Genomic DNA, 21,284 nt, shown 5'->3' on the forward strand with positions numbered 1-21,284 from the left:
CTAAGTGAAATCGGCAGTTACAGCTGACAGCCTCGTTGCTACTCTTAAGATTGAATGAGTGTATAATGGACTAACACTCTGAATTTTTCACCCATAGGGGTACCAACTCATGTAGTGATCAGAATCTGTGCCACTTTCTTTGTATTGCTAAAATATTTAGTGCTGCACAAACTCAGGGCACCTCATGTAACTTTTTCTTTTTTTAAGATTTTATTTTATTTATTTGACAGAGAGAGACACAGCGAGAGAGGGAACACAAGCAGGGGGAGCGGGAGAGGGAGAAGCAGTCTCCCCGCTGAGCAGGGAGCCCGATGCGGGGCTCGATCCCAGGACTCTGGGATCATGACCTGAGCCGAAGGCAGACGCTTAACGACTGAGCCACCCAGGCGCCCCCACCTGGTGTACCTTTTAACAGCAGCAGAATCTTGATTTGCCTCAGGCCATTAATGCCCCCTTAGAGGATTTCACTGGAAGGGTACTACCCAAGCCCTCCTACGTACTCTCCATCTAGAATGTAGAGCTTCAGTGACAGTTACCCACTTGCTGTTTCTTTAATAAATCCTGTGTGTGACACGTTTCCGATGACCTAGGAACACTTATCCAGTAAAATTAATTAAGGGTAGCCCCTCCTCTCCTCCCCACCAGTGATGGCTGCTTCCCTGTTTCCAGGGATTTGGGGAGACAAACTAACATAATCAAGGCATAAGCGAGGAAAAGAATAGTATATGACAGGGGATAGGATCAGCTCTCCTGCCAAAACAGAAAAAGAAGGAAGAAATTGTGGGGGAGACCTCCCCAAGGAGTTCATCTAGATGGATGCTTCCATGGAATGGTGACAGAAAATTAAAGGTAACGGAGAAAAGAGTTAAAACAACCAATTTACCATTTTGAGAACCACGTCCACTGAGTATCTGAGTCCTCAGCCAACGCGAAACAGCCTTGCTCAAAAACCTTCAGAGGCTCCTTATTGCCTGTAACGACGGTAATATTTGGCCCATGGCTTGTTTTTGTATGGCCAGCAATTTTTTAAGAATTTTTTTTTTTTTACATTCTTACAAGGTCATAAAGAAAAAAAATGCAGTAGAAACCATGTAGGCTTGGCAACGCCTAAAATATTTGCCATGTAGCCCCTTGGTCGGCTAACCCTTGGCCTGTAACAGTGGTTCTCAAACTCGCATATGTAGCATGGTGACCCCGGGAAACTTGTTTTAAAATGCAGATTCCTGGGCCATGTCCACCAAATACTCAGATTTAGTAGGGTCCGGTCACGAAACGCAAGAGGCTGCCTTTTAGCTGCAGTCCAGCCAGTCCACAGGCCACACTTTAAAAAAGCAGTGCTCTGCAAGGTCAAGTCCACACTCTTTGCCCTGTCTTTTGAGGCCTGCCTGAAAGAGACCTTGTCTCCTGTCACCAGTCTTCTCGCTCACTACCTGCTGTCCAGGCTACTCGACTCAGTGATCCCCAGACATGTCTCAGTGCTCCCACCATGCCCCCCCGCCCCCCGACTTTGCATTACTCTTTCCTAAGTTAGTTTTGCTTTTTCCTCCAAGTTCCCCCCAGGAGCTCAAGTTCCAACAGTAGCACATTTGCCCTAACCACTCCAGCCCAAGTGTTCTCTCCCCTCCTCAAGTCCTGTATTGTTTATATCGCTGACTTGCTACTTAATTATATATTGTCTTGTATTGTTAGTTAACTCTTTAATGTGTCTGTCTTCTCCTCCCATAGAAACTTTCAGTTCCTCCAGAGCAGAGATCAAGTTGTTTACTTCTTTCTGTCCTGCACAATGGCTTGAACAAACAGAACTATGCATATAGCAGTGGTTCAGTAAAATATTTGTTGAATGAATGATTATGAAATTCAAACTGTTAGTCTCAGAGCTCAAGAATAGAATCAACTCTAATTGAACCACGTAAGAATGAAATGACTGTCACCTGAAACCGTTCTTTCCATTTGCAATGTTATTTCTACACCATTTAGAGTTTCCTGTTTTAGCCCAACTTTTATGGTGTGTTTCATTTCAGTTTATTTCCCCCTCTTCAGCACCTCCCTTCCAGTGACCTCTGCCCTGCCTCCAAACTCTTACACATTTGGTTTATTTTAAATCTCCCATGATTCCATAACTAGCATCCTCTGGTGGCTTCACTAGCACTCTTAGCCTGTCCTCACTTTCTTTCACCTCCTTTTGTTTACCTAACCACTGTTCTCTTTCACACTCAGCCCCATACCCTCCACCTATCTGTCTGTGTCCCTTTTTTAAAGTATGATTTGCTAACAATACCTAATGGCATTTCCCACGAGAGGAGATACAAATAGCTGCTAAACATACGATAAGGTCCTCAACACTCTTAACACTCAGAGAAATGCAAACTAAACAAGATCCTTTTTTCTACCTAAGTTTAAAAAGAATAATAACACCCATTGACAGTCAGGGTGAGAGAAAATGGGAACCCTCATACACCACTGATAGAAGGATAAATTGGTACCACCTTTGTGGATCAAGAAATAATCAGGATTTTTATGAATTGTCCTTGTGTATACTTCAGTTTCTAAGTTAAAATGCGATTTTAATATGTTTTGTTTTGTTTTATTTTGTTTACTTAATGCCTTGTGCCTGGAGCCTTTAACTGGTTTTAACTGCCTCCCTAGGGCAAAACATAAGGCTTGGGAAATTCAAACATACCTGTGATACACAAATACAGTTAATATTTTTCTAAGGTCTCTTTTGGCCTCTAATGAAGACTGAAAGCATTAAGTAAACACAGAGACAGTTTCTTTATTTGAAGTATAGAAGAGGATAGTACATGAATTTGCTAATAGTCCTTCCATTTTACAAATGGACTGTCTGAATATAGTATGACAATATGTGATTCTGGGAGGAAAGGTGTGGAGGTGGGCAGTGCATTTTTCTGAAATAAGTAGTGGCTCATAAGAGTTACATCTTCCATCTCCCAGACGTCTATTCATTTTCTGCCTCTGTTCAAATGGAAAGGAGACACCTTTCTAGAAAAGCACCCCCCCAACCTTCTTTCTTCAAGCTTTAAAACTTTGTTATAAAGGTACTATTAAGGAATGCGCAGGACTGTTAGCCTTCCTTGTTTTGGCGAGAAAGATACACTCTAAGCTGCTTAGACTTTGGGTGAAGGGCGCTTATAACCAAATCTGTATCATAGAGAAGCACTTTATCATTAGGTTTTCACTACATGATGCCTAATGTTTTGCAGAGGATTGCCACATTGTACTTATTTGGGAAAAAAAAATCCCAAGAATTTAACTAGAACCACTGAAACAAAACAGAACATAAAACTTCCAAGATGGTGCCAGTTCCCTATTGATAATGCTTTGATTCTGAGCTCGAGCCTTCCACACCTTTTAGAAGAGGTTTTTTGTTTTGTTTTGTTTCTTTTTTAAAAAAGATTTTATTTATTAATTTTTGTGAGAGAGAGAGAGAGAGCATGAGCAGGGGGAGGGGCAGAGGGAGAAGCAGACTCCCCGCCGAGCAGGGAGCCCAGTGCGGCGCTCAGTCCCAGGACCCCGGGATCATGACCTGAGCCGAAGGCAGCCGCTTAACCATCTGAGCCCCCCAGGCGTCCTAGAAGAGGTTGTCTAAGGGAGCCTGGACATCCCGTTGCTTGGAAAGGGCAAGTCAAGTTATAACTTGCCATGCATTCGAAAAGGAACCCCAAAACTTCACTTGGGACCAGAGTTCTACCTCATCCTATAACAAAAGAGATCAAAGACTGGAGGGTCTTGTTCCTTTTATTCCTCAGCTTGTTAGCTTTATTATTGCTATCCTCCCTCTTACTTCCCACAGCTGCTTCCTAGCATTTCAGTTGTTGCAAACGGGAGTTGCATATATAAAGTGATTCTTCTGCTGTTTGTTTTTTTTCCCCCCCTCTGGTAGGTGTAGAAGATGCCTTCAGTTTCACCTCCAAAGTCATGACAGTGTCCCTGCACAAATTCTCCCCGGGATTTTTCCCAGGCAAGTAATCTGTGTGCTCAGTGTTACATTTGAAGAAGAAATGCTACAGCTCTTCTATACATCCTTATGTTTCATGTTTGGAGAGTTCCATGCTGTTGGTACTTTATTGGTGCTACTCTGCAACATTTTAACACAGGTCGTTTTGGGTGACAATGATAGGAGGAATGTACTACTGTTTCTCCAGATGACTTTTATGGACTGTCAATAGACAGGTCACTTATACTTCCTGTCCTATCAGATACCCTTTGTAACTCCTAACATCCCGATAAGTGCAATGATATACTAATATTATATCAATCCAAGACATATGGAAAGTCAAGCAAAGGAGTTCACCTTTTTCTGTTCTTTAATTTGATCTAGCCAAGTGGAAACTAAGGTTTTTCCATTTTCTTATGGTTTTCCTCTTTCCCCAACATTGTTTACAACAGTTACTTCTCTGTATTATTTTTCTTAATTTCATTCCCTCAGAAATCATCACTAATCCAGGACCGTTCTTCTACTTGACCTTTTACTGTCCTGAACTCCTATCAGAGAATCCTTCGAGTTTTCTAATGCTCGTGTTCTTAAAACTGTTCCTGGTGCTCCTCTCTTTCACAGGAACAGGTGACGTGTCTGATGTTGGCCTAGGGAAGGGACGGTACTACAGTGTAAATGTGCCCATTCAGGACGGCATACAGGATGAGAAGTATTACCACATCTGTGAAAGGTATGGCAGCAACACTGGGCCAGTAACAAGTGGATTGCATTTCTGTAGGATGAAAGGGCCCCCAATCTTAAGAATTCTTGTTTTCAAGGAACAATTTGGAAAAAAAAAAAAAAGAGCCACTGTATACCTATGTAGCTTTTGTACACTGCTCATTATACTTAATTGATCAGGTTGCCATCCCTTGTTTAGGAGAGCTGAGTGTTTGGAACAGAGCCACACTCTTGGTTTGATCTTACCTGCTGTCCCATCCGATTAAGGTCATCCCAAGAGCAGAGCTTCTGAGCTGGCCTGGGTTATCCCTTGTCTGCTACTTTCTTAGCCAAAACCTGCATGCATGTCATTCCATTAGCCTGGAAGGGTTCATTTCCGCTTCCCGTTATGGAGATCTACTTCCGCCCGCTGGTGTAAATATTAGAAAGTTCTTCATTACGAGTTCTGGAGTTCTGTCCTTTGCGTTACAATTGGGGTCAGGAATCTGTTCTTTTTACTGTGGTTAAGGATCAAATTACAACCACTTGTAGGAAGACAGTTTGGTGCCAAGACTACAATGTATAGACCATTGGGGCTGAAAAGCCCTACAGGACGGTGGGGGCGGGGTAAACTCATATTCATAAAAATTGGCGATTGGTTAGGTACAAATTCGCTGCTGACATCAGCAGTAGAGAAAGTAAGTCCGACTAGAAGTCAGCAAGTCAACATTACTTAAGGTAAGTAATGGGGATGGAGGTGCTTTTGATTCCTAGCCCACTCAGCTCAGATTTCTCCCACCCTCTGGTGGAAACAGGGGCTCCCCAAAAGACCCCACGCTAGACATCATCACCAGCGGTTGTATAAACAAAGCAGAAGTATTAAAAAATAAAAACTTGATGCTTCAAAGGTGCTTCTTAGCTCAAGAGATTTTGCAAGCCAAGTCATCATGCAGCAGCTCTAGCCTCTTCATGGTTTTGATCCATGTCCCCTGGCTACCTCTGTATTGTCAGACTGAAAAGGCCTTTATTTTTGGAGCCTGCCATTGATGGTTTTAATTGCCTTTCTTTGTTCCCCTCAGGCTCTGTTCTGTCCTTCTTGAGATGTGCAGATCAGAGCTGCTTATGTAACTTTACCAATGAAGATATCCTGTGGTTCTGTGTAAAAGGAGAATTATTTTGTTTTTCTTTTAATCCCCTTCTCGAGAGTGCTCAACATTTTGCTGTCCTTTTTTTTTTCTTTTTTTCTTTTCCTTTCTTTTTTTTTTTTTTTTTTTTTTTTTACCAAAGCAAGAAACTCGGTTTTTCTCTTCAGTGCTCTGTCCACAGGGTTTCCTAGAGCTTGCTTTTTCCTGGGCCTTAATTGAAAAGTCAGCACCCATCATCCTGCAGGGAGAGTTTGTAGTATCTGGCCTTCCCTAAATAAATTACCTTACACATGCCCCTATTGAAGCCCATCTGCCAATCATAAAACCTCTTGAGATCTACCTTTATCCCCCATCATTTTGGCATTTCACTGACTAGAAAAGCTGAGTATTCTCTGCCGACCTGGGGAGTGCCCACTCCCAAGGAAATCTACTACTCACCCTCCTTCCATGAGCATAATGTCTGTTTCTCCTTTATATTTTCCCCCTTGTGTCTCTCTAAACCAGTTCCTACTACAGGACAAAAAAAATGTTTATCCCATAGTAATTCCTGTTTCAATATAGATTCAGTATCAGACTTAATTAGAATTGTTTAAAAAGTGAATTTAGTGGACACCTGGGTGGCTCAGTTGGTTGGGCGTCTACCTTCAGCTCAGGTCATCCCAGGGGCCTGGGATGGAGCCCCGCATCAGGTTCCCTGCTCGGTGGGGAGCCTGCTTCTTCCTCTCCCTCTACCATTCCCTCCACTTGTGCTCTCTGGCTGTCTCTCTCTCTGTCAAATAAATAAATAAAATCTTTTTAAAAATAAGTAATAAATAAAAAGTGAATTTAGCCCCAAAGAAAAGATCCACGGGCGATCACATATGATTTCCCTTTACAGAAATCATGTTGCTGCCCCCACCCTAATGTACAGGAGGCCAGCACTGATTAAAGATTCTCCCAGCTTGCTTACTAAAGTACCAGACACTCATCACCTTATAGTTCCCAGGGCCCCTTTTGCCTCATGGAGGCACACCACCAATCTACACAGTGATCATCCAGAATAACAGGTTCCGGGTTTTCATTAGAGGTACAGTAATTGTCCCCTTTGATTTCTTTCAGAAGTCAGGTCTGGTCAAGGTGTTATGTGAAGGCACTTCTGATTCCAAGGGTGCCAGGAAGGCTTCCTGACCCAAACATCTCTCCCATCTGTTGCCTGAAATTCCTTTAACAGGAAATACACTTTTATTCTACAATGAGAAATAGGTTTTAAAGTGGAATTTTGCCACAACCCCTCCTCCTAACTTTCACTCTGCCAGAGATGTATGCTTTCTCCATAGCAAGTTTTGAAAGGGTTAGAGCACGAGCACCCTGAGCATTCAGAGGATCAAGAATTGGGTTAGTGGAGCAGTAGAGGGAAAGAGGCACAAAAAACCAAAACAATCTTTGCCAACTAAATAGTTCTGCAGAGGTTCAGCCCTGGTAACTATATCACTTAGTTCCAGTCATTATGTTTTTGACTGCTTATAGTTTGTTGCTGGGAAGCAGAGTCTATTGCCCATTTTCCATTATGACCGCTGACCCATCTGCCTACCTCAAAAGATATAGTCAACATAGGAATGGCTTACTCATGTAAAAAAGTCATGCAGTGTATCTGCTATCTCCTTTTAATCCTTCATGTTCCATGAGCCCATTGATTTTCTGGCTTGCTCCTTACCTGTGATAATAAAAGATCTCTTATTACTGGTTCACTTAAAAGATGCTCTAATTTTCATTTGCCACTCAATTTCTAGTTTGCTCCTGAACTGCCTCTCCCTGTGGGATTCATGAGTCCTTTTTCCTTTACTATCCTTTCGTCCTGTATGGCTTTTTCCTCTGCTATAGCATTTTTGACTTTGCCAGCTAGTCTGACTTAATGATTTCATCTTAAGATTGAGCACACCCTCTTTTTTTTTTAAAGATTTTATTTATTTGAGAGAGAGAGAGAGAGAGAGAGAGGGAGAGAGCACAAGCGGGAGGAGGGGCAGAGGGAGAAAGAGAAGCAGATTCCCCTCTGAGTGGGGAGCCCGCCATGGGGCTCAATCCCAGGACCCCAGGATCATGACCTTAGCCAAAGGCAGACGCTTAACTGACTGAGTCACCCAGGCACCCCGAGCACACCCTCTTAATTTAAGAAAAAAAGGGGGGGGGGCTTAGGGTTTCTTTCTTTTTTTTTTTAATAGACTAGATAAGGAATCTACATAGACATTTTCAGCACCAAAAGACCTTGGGTTCCATCTTATATACAAGATAATCTCAGTCAGAGATACCTAGGTCATTCAATACTCATTTGGAAGGGCAAGGGTCACTGATTCCCAAAAGCTTCCCATAATTTTCATGGGAGCTACTAGAGTTGGTATTATAAGTAGAACCCTGTTTTAACTAGCATAAAGCAATATCAACATCATTCTTGTAAGCACATCTCCTCCTTCAAATAGAAGCTGTGGGCCCAGTAGAGAGACGATGGTTATAATCTTGATTTACATGAAAGCCCACTCCCCCTCCTTGGCCACATGAGCACATACACACAAAGTTTGCTGGAAGAGGAAGGCTGTTTTGCCAAAGGGAGGGTTTTGCTGGTTTCCAAGCTATGTCATCTGAAAGAGGAAATACTGCTCTGCCTATGTTTAACTTGTTCTTGCTCTCGAACTGCATCCGAATGCAATGAGATAGTCTTAATAATGTTTAAGCTATTACCTAAAACATTGCGTTGATGACTTTGGGAGCATTTATAGTTAAAGACTATGGGACAGAAGGACAGTGACACGTACTTCCTTGCTGTGGGTTCAAGAGAGGTTTTGATAAATGGTAGGGTACTGCTCTGAAACCTCAAATCTTGCAAAATGACCAAACCACTTGCCCACTGTGAACTGTTATGATATATGTGTAGTTTGGAAGAAGAAATTCAGGGTTGTACTTAAACTTCTTAGTTTTTATCCTACCTATCATTTTATACCCCTAACAGCCAAAAAAACAGCCTTAACTAAATATCCAATTACTATGTACCTCATAGGAAAGCTATATATATATATATATAGTATGTGTATGGATACAAAATATATTGAAGTTGACAGTTCAACATTTTGGAAAAATCACCCTCACATTTTATTAAGAATATTCAACTATTAACTTGGTGAGATAATTAAGTACAGACACTGCATAAATATTTCACCAAAAGAAAAACACTTGTTAAACTTCACAATGAACAGGACTAATGAAAGGCTCTATTAAACAGGACTTTTCATGCAGTAGCAGTCTTTATATCCACATATGCAAAACTTTGCTCGTAAGAGCTATCAACCCAACCAAGGAAATAATCTCATTCTGCCGAACTAGGGTTCCTCATAGTAGTTTATTAAAGTAAAAATCTACCTGTATTCAGTCCTTGGCCTATTTACCTTGAGTCCTGTGGCTTATTTTCTGTAGCTCAAAATTGAAAGAAACCTTTCTTACCCCTCAAAGACCACTGACCTAAAGAAAAATTTAAAGATCCCAGGAGTGGAAAAAAAAAAAAAAACTTCGTATTTTTGCCTCCTTTCTTTTATGAGAGAAATATTATACTACTCTATTGTAAATAATTTTTTATACCTCTTCAACTGCTAACTGCAAATGTTAATTGTCCTGTGCATGGGCTAACCAGACTAGACTACCCAGAAAGAACTTGTTCTCTAGGGCAACAGCAAGCTCATTAAAGGAAGAGCTCATTTAAGCTGAAGATTTTTTTTTTTAAGATTTTATTTTTTTTATTTATTTCACAGAGATAAAGAAGAGAGCACAAGTAGGCAGAGTGGCAGGCAGAGGGAGAGGGAGAAGCAGGCTCCCCACTGAGCAGGGAGCCCGATACAGGGCTCTATCCCAGGACCCTGGGATCATGACCTGAGCTGAAGTCAGACGCCTAACTGACTGAGCCACCCAGGCGTCCCTAAGCCTAAGTTTTTATTCCTTTGGGGAATTCCTTTTGTCCATCTATACTGAGCTCCATGGCTATCCAACAAGGAAGAGAAAAAAGCATCACTAATACTTAATATAATGTCTCAGTAGTTTATGTTTATTGTGTGAGCCACAATTCACCTCTCTGAAGCCACTCTGACCTCCCTACGAAATAACTGAGCACCTCAAGTCATCTTATAAGATTTTTAAAACATTAAAAAAATAAAGTGGGGGAGCTACCATGCAAGTAGGGGATTTGTGTATGTTTAAGTATAATAACACAGTTTTATTCATTCATTCAGCAAATATCTATTGAGCATCTGTTTTATGCTGGCACCATATCTAGGTACTGACGGTGGTGAACAAGACGGATTAGGCTCCCACCCTGGAGCTTAGCTCCAAGGGAGCACTTGCCTATGCCAGGAATTGCACGAAACATTTATTTGATCCTTCTCATTTGATCCTTATAGCAACATATAATCTACAGTGCCTACAAAGGTAGGTGTTCTGATTCCCATCTTACAAATGAGAAAACTAGAGCTTAGAAAAATTGATTTGCTTCAGGTCACACAACCAGTAAGTGGTGAAGCCAAGAGTTTAAATCCACATCTGTCTGCCTGTTAACCATCAAGCTACCACATCCCCGAAGTGTCACCTAGAAGTAAGAATTTTTTTTCACAAAGCAAAAATACCATCCCCAAGACTTCTTGGAAAATTTTATCTCAGGGAATTACAGAAAACCCCTTTAAAAAGAAACCATTTAAGTTTATGCATATGAGCCACATGATTTGTAGTATACATAATTCGTCACGTTTATGTTCATCAAAGTGCAACTTGGGTTTTTTGGGGGAAAATAGAATCTCCTAATCCTGAGGTATTCATTTGTAATTTTATGGATAGAAAACAAGAATAACTATTGCCAGATTTTACTTCTTGGGTTTTAAATTCCTAATTAAAGTTTGGAAACATGGAGATTCTGTAAATCTGCTTTTTCCTTTATTTTCAGTGGAGAAAATCCTGACTTTCTGCTTTAGAAAGTAAATAGTGTCACATGTCATTTTATAGAGGTCTTCTTGTGGAATTATATCTGTTTCACGTGGGTTTTTTTAATTGGTATTGCTAAAGATTTTTAACATTATGCATTTTTGCAACTGTAGGCATAATTTATATCATCTCTTGGTCCTGGCAGAAGGCCATATCTACGTGTAGGGTAGAGATTCTTCATCCATGCTATCAGCCGTTCATCCAATACCAATGGAATAAAATGAGAACCAAGAGACATCGCTAAAGGACATTTAAGTGAAATGTTTCCATTCACTATTGACTTTTAATGTTAATATTTAAAGAAGAGATGTTTTAATGATGATAGGTTTTTCTTTCATTGTAATGATAAATCATCTAGAATTTATCTTCCACTTGGGACTCCAAACTCCTTATCATTCAATTTTACAATCAGGTAGGTAGATTCTCAGTGAAAGAGAACCCAACAATTATAGCCTACTGCTCTGGGCGTGGTGATGTGGCAAAAGCTATACAAGTACGTGTTCATACATAAATATTTTAAGCAATACAAATATTTTGAAATTCTCTTTCAATTGATGAGAAGGGAAGAATCCTCTAGAAATCTGCATTTGAGAACAGATATTCAGATAGCCTTACTTACATTTTTATCACAATCTGAGAGCTGGTAAAAATTCTTTACAAAATTTTTCTCCCCCTCTTCAGTTGGGTCATGGCTTCACCACCCTTATCCCTAGCTCACTTTGGCCCAGTGATAAAGGCAACAGAATCTGCTACTTCATTTTCTAAGCCTTACACTTTGATCTCAGCCCTCTATGAGTAAGTTATTTGCATTAAACGCTTTTGTTCTATTTGGTAAACTTCTATCCTGCCTCTACATGTGGTATGGCAGATGTAAAATTGCCTATTGTTTCTGGAAGATGGATGACTCAGACACTAATTAAATTTGCTATTAACGTTAGCCACGGGTGAAAATGAGGCCAAAATGGGCCATTCGTTTATTGTTCCTAGTTGGATGTGTCTTTTAAGATATTACATTCAAAAGATATCAAGGGCCTATGAATATAGGATAATTTGGAGGGAGGATACTGACCTCAATTATCTAAATTGTCCTGTACCCTCTGTCAGTGAGCTCACCCTGCCTGTCCCCAGTACTTAGTTAGGGTTGCAGTGGAGAACTGTTTTTTTTTTCCCTCTCTGATCCTTTGAGCTTTAAATCCAGGCGCTTAAGGGCACCTTGGTGGCTCATTTAAGCGTCTGCCTTTGGCTCAGGCCATGATCCCAGGGTCCTGGGATCGAGCCCCGCATCGGGCTCCTTGCTCCACGGGAAGCCTGCTTCTCCCTCTCCCACTCCCTCTGCTTGTGTTCCCTCTCTCGCTGTGTCTCTCTCCGTCAAATAAATAAATAAAATCTTTTGAAAAATAAATAAATCAATCCAGGTGGTTAGAGGGACAGTTCTTATATTCTTCTCCTCTCCCTCTTGGCCAGTATCTTTCATGACCAAGAGTTCCTAAACTCCTGCACCAAGTAGCCCTGACACCATGACAGCCCCCTACTCCAGCAGTCTTCACAGGTGATATTTTTTTCATTTAAGTCAAGGAGGCCAATCTGGAATTCTGTGGGTTTGTTCTGCCAGTCCGGTGTGCACCTTTCCTTCTCTCTTTTTAGTGCTGAATGATCCCTATGCCCTGGAGAAAGTGACCTGATTCTTCCACAGCAGTTTAATAGGTTCTGATGCTAGAACATGCTCTGAAACTATCCAGAGACAGGAAGACCATGCTCATAAATGGAAATCTTGGGAATTATACCCTTTCGTGCAGGGCTGCTCTGAAAAGAATTCTAAAATTGACCATATCTGTACTTGATAGAATGTTCTGACATCAAACTCCTATTACCCCTGTCAGCTGCTGTCCACGATGTACCCTCTACCCCCATCCCAAGTCTCCCCCACTCTGATGTTATCACTGCTCTGTCCCTTCAGTCAAGCCAAGAAAAACTACCCTTTAGGCTTAGCTTTCACATGTTATAGCTTTGCATGACCGCACCTGACACTGCTGTTCCACCCAGCAGCTGCCAGCACTGATGAGCTGCCTCAGTGTATTCTGTTGACATGGACCGTACAGAGATTAAGTCAGGTCTGGTGTCCCCCACCTGACAAAAAGGCCCGATACTAAGTTGGGCTGAGCTCTGCTCTCTGTGCACTGTTACCCACTGCACTATCAGGAAGGAGGCATACCCACTGGTCTCTAAAGAAGGACCAAAGAACAGACCCCTATGACCTAGCAATTGCACTCCTGGGTATTTACCCCAAAGACACAGATGTAGTGAAAAGAAGGGCCATATGCACCCCAGTGTTCATAGCAGCAGTGTCCTCAATAGCCAAACTGTGGAAAGAGCCGAGAGGCCCTTCAACAGATGAATGGATAAAGAAGATGTGGTCCATATATACAATGGAATATTACTCAGCCATCAGAAAGGATGAATACCCAACTTTTACATCAACATGGATGGGACTGGAGGAGATTATGCTAAGTGAAATGAGTCAAGCAGAGAAAGTCAATTATCGTATGGTTTCACTTATTTGTGGAACATTAGGAATAACGTGGAGGACATTAGGAGAAGGAAGGGAAAAATGAAGCGGGGGGAATTGGAGGGAGAGACGAACCATGAGAGACTATGGACTCTGAGAAACAAACAGGGTTTTAGAGGGGAGGGGGTGGGGGGATGGGTTAGCCCAGTGATGGATATTAAGGAGGGCACATATTGCATGGAGCACTGGGTGTTATACGAAAACAATGGATCGTGGATCACTACATCAAAAACTAATGATGTATTGTATGGTGACTAACATAACATAATAAAATTTAAAAAAAGAAAGAAAGAAAGAAAGAAAAAACCATACTGAACAAGCAGCCATTGAGTTAACAAGTGAAAGGGTACGTGTGTGTGTGTGTGCATGCGCCAGGCACTAAAGGCAACGTGTTTGCCTAGAGACTATGCAAGTGCCGCTGAGGAGTGAGCCAGAGGGAAAGGGGTTTATGTGTGTCCACTCCAAGCAGAAGAATCCCAAAGAGAAAGGCAAGGGATGTAGCAGTAGGGGTGGGGGGACAGCTTAAATATATTAGGAATGAAAGTAGAAAAATATCTCTCCCATTTAAATATAGGCAAGCCTCAGTAACTCGGCCTAATGAGAGGAAAGTCAGTCTGAATCATGGAATATTTTTAAATGCATTTTTATTACTTTCAAGCACTGGACATGCTAGTAATTCAGCCTAGACTAACAGCATCATACAGCACCTCGGGGAAGGAGCTTTAAGAATCATTGGTAATTAGCATATCAATTATTTGTATGTAAGTGGATGTGCACAAAGTGCACAAAAAGTTTATTCTCCTAAGTAGGACAAACATTCCCCAGTGCAATCCTGTTTACACTATTAATTTGCTTAGCCAGCCCTTTTTGTGCCAAGATAGATGTATGTAAGACATGCTTATTTCCTCAGGGAAGAATGAATCGCTTCCCTGTGTTTAGTCCAGTAACTAAGAAGCGGAGCGCCACTTGATTGGTTTGGGATTTCCAGGGTATGGAGTTTTGAATTTGCATACAGACTAGAGAGATTTCATATGGAGAAGATCTGGCGGCCATTGCCAGAGACCCAGTTTCCCCATCTGGATTTCATTGAAGTGATCTGGATTTCATCAAGCAACAGGACACTGATCCTAAATGATCCACCAGACACTCCAACATAGGCATGTTTAAAATACATCCTGCCCCAGAAAAATAACTGTTAAAATATGATGAGTTGGAGTTATTCTATGTGCAGTGCTTAAAAGTCATAAAAACGCATTTCTTTTTAAGTCCCACAAAAACCATGCAATATCAAGTTAATGATGAAAATCAATCCCCAAACTCTTTCTTACACACCTCATTGTGTGACGGCATTGCAGAAATTTCCAGTCATCTGGGAAATGATACTGTATTTTGATGAGCTGCACCAGGTGCTAACTATATGGCAGGATTTTGTCTTTGAATCTTAGGGAGGCCCTCCTTAGTAAAGAAGAGTGAGGGAAGAGCTAGGGGCATGTTTATTGTTAACAAATCATTATTTTCTACCTAAGACTTGAAAATCAGAGCAATCGAATTGAAAAAGAAGTATCACGTATATAGGGAGGATAAAAAATATGATTAGGAAATGAGAAACAGAGATACGGGCCTATATTTCTACCTGTACGTATTCAAGTACGCTCTAGGTAAATTGTAAAGTTTGCAAGGCTTAGAGAGAGTAAAAACTGAGCACAGAGAGCGTAAGCACCAGCAGTAAATATACACACAAATGTTGCAACTACAGTTTGGAATGATTCCAGCTCTCTCCTTTCCCCCAAGGGCATCACTATCCAGGGTCTGCAAAGGCCAAATAGCTGTTTGGCTTCCAATCTGATTTTTTGCCCAAGAAATCAGAGAAGTCGGTTTCAATGTTAATAATATATTCTCCCAACCTCTATCTAACAGAAAGGCATTTGTGTTTCTGCCCCTTCTTAAAGTGAATTTTGTGTTTGGTGAAAGGTAGTAGATTGGCAGCACTGGGAAAGGAATTACTGTATTCCCAGAACAGGTATAACCAGGCAGTGACACTATGAAGTTGCTCTCTGCCTTTGGGGAACATTAGAGTACTATTTGGGAAGTCACTGCTATGGTGTGCTGTGTTGAACTCAACAGTATCATAGTGGGCTGAAAGAATTAGCATAGCACTCAAAGGGCCTGACTTCAGGCCATTCATTTACTCATTCAACATTAGGGAGTGCTTATAATGGGCCTGGTGCTGGGAGAGGACTTTTGTAAATGTTCTATCGTTTAATCCTCACAATAACCCTGGGAGGGAGATAATACTCTTCTTGGTTTTACAGAGAAGGAAACTGAGGTTCAGAGAAGTGAAGTGATTTGTCCAAGTTGCTGTTGTAAGCACTTTGAGCCCAAGTGCAGTGTTCTCCCTGAACCCTGTGCTGTGGAGGCTGCCTAGAGGATGGATGAGACCTATACCCAAATAATGTGACATAGAGCTGAATGCAGACTACGCTATGTGAGTGGTCTTGGTGGTTACAGAGCAGTGACATGTCCTACCTGAAAGGAAATAAAGAGCTGATTAGTATACATCTAGCCTTAGGATTCATATTCTTTAAGTCTTCCATTTCGGTTTTGTTTGAGTTCTTTTTTTGTTTGTTTGTTTATTTGTTCCAGCTTAGCTCTCCAAACCAGCCTACCTCTTCCCCCTGCCCAATAATACACACTCTGTTTGCTAGGGCCTCTGGCCTTTCAGAATGAGAGGAGCTAAAGAGCGCTAGGTTTGAGTGAAAAGAGCACTGGATTCGAATTAGAATTAGTGTTCTAATTCTAACTCTGACGATTCACTCTCGGCCACTGGTAAGGTCCTTTAATTCTGAATGACTCACTTTCTCCTGTGAGAATGAGAATGGTTTATTTCAAAGAGGTAAAGAGATTAAGTAATAATAAACTAAAAATAGTGCACAGCCCTTTCTGTTGCCAAGATGACATATGATTGATGAGTAGAATTACTACAAGGCATGTAGTAAAGAAAGAAATGCCAATTAGAATTCATGTTTCTATATAATAGACTAAGCAATGAGAGAAGAGATGCCCATGTAAAATGTTAAGAAACTGCGTGTTGAAAATTAAAACAGCCAAAGGGATGTAAGGATTGATTGTTTGTTGGGGGTAGTAGTTAGGGGTTTCGGGGCTTGAGGTTTGTTTTATATTGTGACTTCGGGTTTTTTGTTTTGCTTGTTTGTACTAAAGATGTTAATGAAACCAGCACAGCTTGTCTGATGCTAAAAGCAGAAAGAAACTTAATAGGGAATTAGATATCCTCTGGATATGGCCAAGGGGTACCCATGGCCCCAAACAAAATGACACATCATCCTCATTGCAGGGAGCCCCCAACCCCAATTCTCTGCATCCCTGAACCGTTTGTAAAAAATATTCAGGAATCACTGAGGCATTTACCATATGCTGCATCCCCTGGCACGTTGAGTTTTTGCAGAATGAGTCAGCAGTACCTGAGTTGAGATAGGATTGAGGGAATTTAGAGAAAACATGCCTGTGCAAAGTTGAAGAGCTCCCATTTGGGACTTGATTAGTGATACTTTGGGTCCTTAACACAGTCCCTCTCTGAGTCCCATCCAATGCAATTGATTTAAAATTTATATTATAGAAAAGGTTTCGCTGCTGGCAATAACTTCGCTCAGGCTGATTTGGGGAGTGAACAGCATTAGTAACAAATATTTCTCTCTTCTCTCCCTCTGCATTCTACCCTTTTGGTTTTCCAACTTCGAATTCCTCCTTTTTAAATCTCTCTTGGGGCGCCTACGTGGCTCAGATGGTTAAGCGTCTGCCTTCAGCTCAGGTCATGATCCCAGGGTCCTGGGATCCAGCCCCACATCGGGCTCCTGGATCAGCAGGGAGCCTGCTTCTCCCTCTGCCTCTCTCCCTGCTCATGCTCTCTCTCTCTCTCTCTGTATCTCTGTGTCTCAAATGAATAAATAAAATCTTTTTTTAAAAAAAAACTCTCTTGAGGAAGTCTCTAGAAGATGCTGAGAGTGTGCTTGTTGGAAAACATAAAGATGGTAAGACTGGTCTAGGCTGGTTTGCAAGTTAGAAAGTCAGGAGATGTGGGCTCCTGGGTGGTTGAGTCGGTTAAGCGTCTGCCTTCGGCTCTGGTCATGGTCCCGGGGTCCTGGGATTGAGTCCCACATCGAGTCCCACATCGGGCTTCCGGCTCTGCAGGAAGCCTGCTTCTCCCTCTCCCACTCCCCTTGCTTGTGTTCCCTCTCTCGCTGTGTCTCTCTCTGTCAAATAAATAAAATCTTTAAAAAATTTTTAAAAAAAGAAAGGAGATGAGCCTGCCCCATCAGAGGTCTGGCTAGAATGACAAATTTGGATTACCTGATCCTACCATCAGCATTGATTACGGGTAACTTAACACCATCTGTTTGACATCCCATTGCCCCGAGTTGAATCTTTTAGGACTTTAAGTATTTAAAAACAAACAAACCAAACCAAACCAGGTTCTGCCCCTGGTAGAGGTAAAGTGGCACAAGTGAATGACCTCAAGGGCACACCATAGACAACTGTGGTCTACCCTGATAGACTAAGAGAAAGGAGGATAATTCTACAGTTTGGTTCTTGGGCTTTTCCTTTTATCTGAAAACGTCATTAATGTCATCACCCCTGGCTTTTATCCTCCTCAGGCACCCACAGCCTTCCTCAAATCAGTGCCTGTAGAAACAACTGCCACAGCTCCTCTTCCTCATTTACATAGCCTTATCTGAAAACCAGACTCCCGAATACTGAAGGATTAGGTTTCTGATCAAGAAACTGCTTTTCAAATGAATATCATGTGTGTTTTAGGGAAGTTACTAATGTAGTGTAATGAGATGCCTGTCCGTCCTCCCCACCCCCCCCACCCTGCCTCCCTTCTGGGGAAGAGATTTTAGACTTTTCCAAAACCTAAAATTAATAACTTGCAGGGTAGCAAACAGTACTGTTAACAGTGGTTAGGGAAACTTTCCCAAAAGCAATCTAGAGTGATAGTTTATTCATTTACTCACTTAATGATTATTTATTAAATGCCTACTATGTTTAAGGTATTGATTCTACCTGCAAGGAAGTTAATGGAAATTTTGACATTATAGATACATAAAGGAATATACATATGTATTCATAATCAAACAGTTAAATAAAACGTAGAAAGTTATAAGAACCGTCAAAAATAAAATGCTATTGCTACTCAAAGGGAGAAAATACTTCAGAAAAAGACTTAATTGAGGAGGTAACATTTGATCTGGGCTCTAAAGGGTAGCTAATTATCTTTACAAAGTGTGAATATGTATGTGTTTATGAAATCTGGGTCAAATTTAAATAGACAGATTATAGGGAGGGAAGGATCTTCTACACAGAAGATACAGAAAGATCAAAGTCAGGAGAGGCTGACCTATGTACAAAGAACATTGGTTTAGTTTGGCTGGACTGTAAAGTACACGAGAGGGACAAGTTGCAAAGAAGATTGGAAAAGTGGGCGGGACTCACATCATGAAAGAGCTGGAATTCTTAGCTATGAAAATTCGTACCGTATTCTGTAAGCATTTGGGGAGCTGCTGAAGATTATAGAATGAGGGAATAATATGATCAGAGCTTGCTCAGCAAGATTAACACTCAACAAAATAATAATGCTGTGACTGCTACTGCTGTTATACAGAATAATGTGTGTGAAGTGCCTGGCACAAGTACCTGATGGGTAGCACCTCAGTAAGTCATGGAAGCAGGTGCACTGTAGTAGTTTAGAGCATGGACTCTGGTGCCGGGATGCCTGGGTTCAAACCCCAGCTCTGTCACTTAATAGCTGCGTATCTTGCACAGATTTCTTAACCCTTCTGTGCTGCTGTTTCCCCATCTATAAAACAGAATTAAAAACAATACCTATCTAATAAATTGTTAAGAGAGTCAAATGAGCTAATACATATAAAGTACATAGAACAGTGCTATGTTTTGACTAAAGTGCTCAGTAAATGTTAGCTGCTATTATTATCAGTGTTTATCCATGAAGGAGATGGAATGTGAGCTAGCCTTTAAAGAGTAAATATGATATATATGTGTAGAAAGGTGACTTGCAGGCACACGGAAGTTTATGACAAAAAGCATACTTTCTGGGCAAGGTGACTGAGGTAAACCATGGACAGTTTAGTTTGCTTACAGAATAATGTGGGCTAAGGGGTTATTGGAAAATAAGATAAAAAGGTAGGCTGGAATCAGATCATGAAGGACTTTAAATTTGAGGCTAAGAATTTTAAGCATTATCTATAGACAATACAGGGACGTTGAAGGGTTTTGTGTAAGGAAGTGACTTGATCAAAATAACCCCTAAGGAAAATTAATCTGATGGTAGTTAGAGTGTGTGCATGATGGATTGGAGAGGTAAGAGACTTGAGACAGGAAAATTAATTGGGAAGCTATTGATGTAATCCACAAAGGAGGTCATAAGGGCTAGTACTGCCGTGGGAGTGGAGAGGAAGGAATGGGAGAAAGATTGGTGCAAGACTGGTAACTGAAGAGGAGCAGGGAAAGGGAGGAATCACAAAGAGCCTCAGGGTTTTGAACATGGGTGACTGAAAGGATAGGGTATCATTAGCAGAGACAAGGAATGGAGAAGTCACAGCTGACATTGTAGAGATTACCAGGCTGATCCTAAAACTTATATGAAAATTCAACCCAGAATGGTTACAACAATCTTGAAAAAGAAGAACAAGGCTGGAAGACATAAACTTCCCAACTTCAAAACTTACTAGAAAGCTACTATAATCAAGACAGTGTGGTGCTGGCATGAGGTTAGACATATAGAGTAACGGAATGTAGTTCAGAGTCGAGAAATCTGTACAGTCAATGTTACCCATTTGGATTTTACCGGAAGAGTGCCAAGACAATCAAATGGGGAAGAAGAGCCTTTTCAATAAATGGTGCCGGGACAACTGGATATCAACATGCAAAAGAATGAATCTAGACTTTTACCTCACACCATATACAAAACTTATGTCCAAATAGTCTGAATGACAGAAATAAAACTACAAAATTCTTAGAAGAAAACGTGGGTGTAAATATTCATAACCTTAAATTAGAAAATGTTCTCTTAGATATAATACCCAAAAGCACAAGTAACCAAAGAAAAAAATAGATAAACTGGATTTCATCAAAATAAAAAAACTTTTGTGCTTCAAAGGATACTACCAAGAAAATGAAAGACAACCCATAGAATGGGAGAAAAATTTTGCAAATCACATATCTGATAAGAGACTTGTATTTAGAATATACAAATACTTACAACTCAATATTAAGAAGACAAATGGCCTGATTTAAAAATGAGCAAAGGGGGTGCCTGGGTGGCTCAGTCGTTAAGCATCTGCCTTCAGCTCAGGCCATGATCCCAGGGTCCTGGGATCGAGCCCCACATCGGGCTCCCTGCTCTGCGGGAAGCCTGCTTCTCCCTCTCCCACTCCCCCTGCTTGTGTTCCCTCTCTCACTGTGTCTGTCTCTGTCAGATAAATAAATAAAATCTTTTAATAAATAAATAATAAAAATGAGCAAAGGACTTGCATAGGCATTGCTCTAAAGAAGATATACAAATGGGGACACCTGGGTGGCTCAGTTGGTTAAGCGACTGCCTTCGGCTCAGGTCATGATCCTGGAGTCCCGGGATCGAGTCCCGCATCGGGCTCCCTGCTCAGCGGGGAGTCTGCTTCTCCCTCTGACCCTCTTCCCTTTCGTACTCTCTATCTCTCATTCTCTCTCTCTCAAGTAAATAAAAAAATCTTTAAAAAAAAAAAAAGAAGATATACAAATGGCCAAAAAGAACATGGAAAGATAATCAACATCATTAGTCGTTAGTGAAATACAAATCAAAACCACCATGAGATACTACTTTACACCTACTAAGTTGGCTATAATCAAACAAAACAGA

At 41.1% G+C, this 21,284-nt stretch overlaps 1 protein-coding gene across 4 annotated transcripts in view; it reads left to right on the forward strand.

The window, feature by feature from the left end:
- The window catches only part of HDAC8 (histone deacetylase 8), a 215,292-nt gene that overhangs the window by 60,425 nt on the left and 133,583 nt on the right, over positions 1-21,284 (forward strand). For 2 of the 4 annotated variants that reach the window (XM_027609557.1, XM_027609559.2), the window contains exons 6-7: positions 3,902-3,979; positions 4,577-4,685. The exons of 1 other annotated variant lie outside the window; for it this stretch is intronic. In XM_027609557.1, the coding sequence (XP_027465358.1) occupies positions 3,902-3,979; positions 4,577-4,685 (187 nt within the window). The remainder of the gene's footprint in view (positions 1-3,901; positions 3,980-4,576; positions 4,686-21,284) is intronic. One more of the 4 variants, XM_027609558.1, reaches the window with a different exon arrangement.

Source organism: Zalophus californianus, chromosome X (genome assembly GCF_009762305.2).
Source record: "Zalophus californianus isolate mZalCal1 chromosome X, mZalCal1.pri.v2, whole genome shotgun sequence".
Classification (NCBI taxonomy): domain Eukaryota; kingdom Metazoa; phylum Chordata; class Mammalia; order Carnivora; family Otariidae; genus Zalophus; species Zalophus californianus.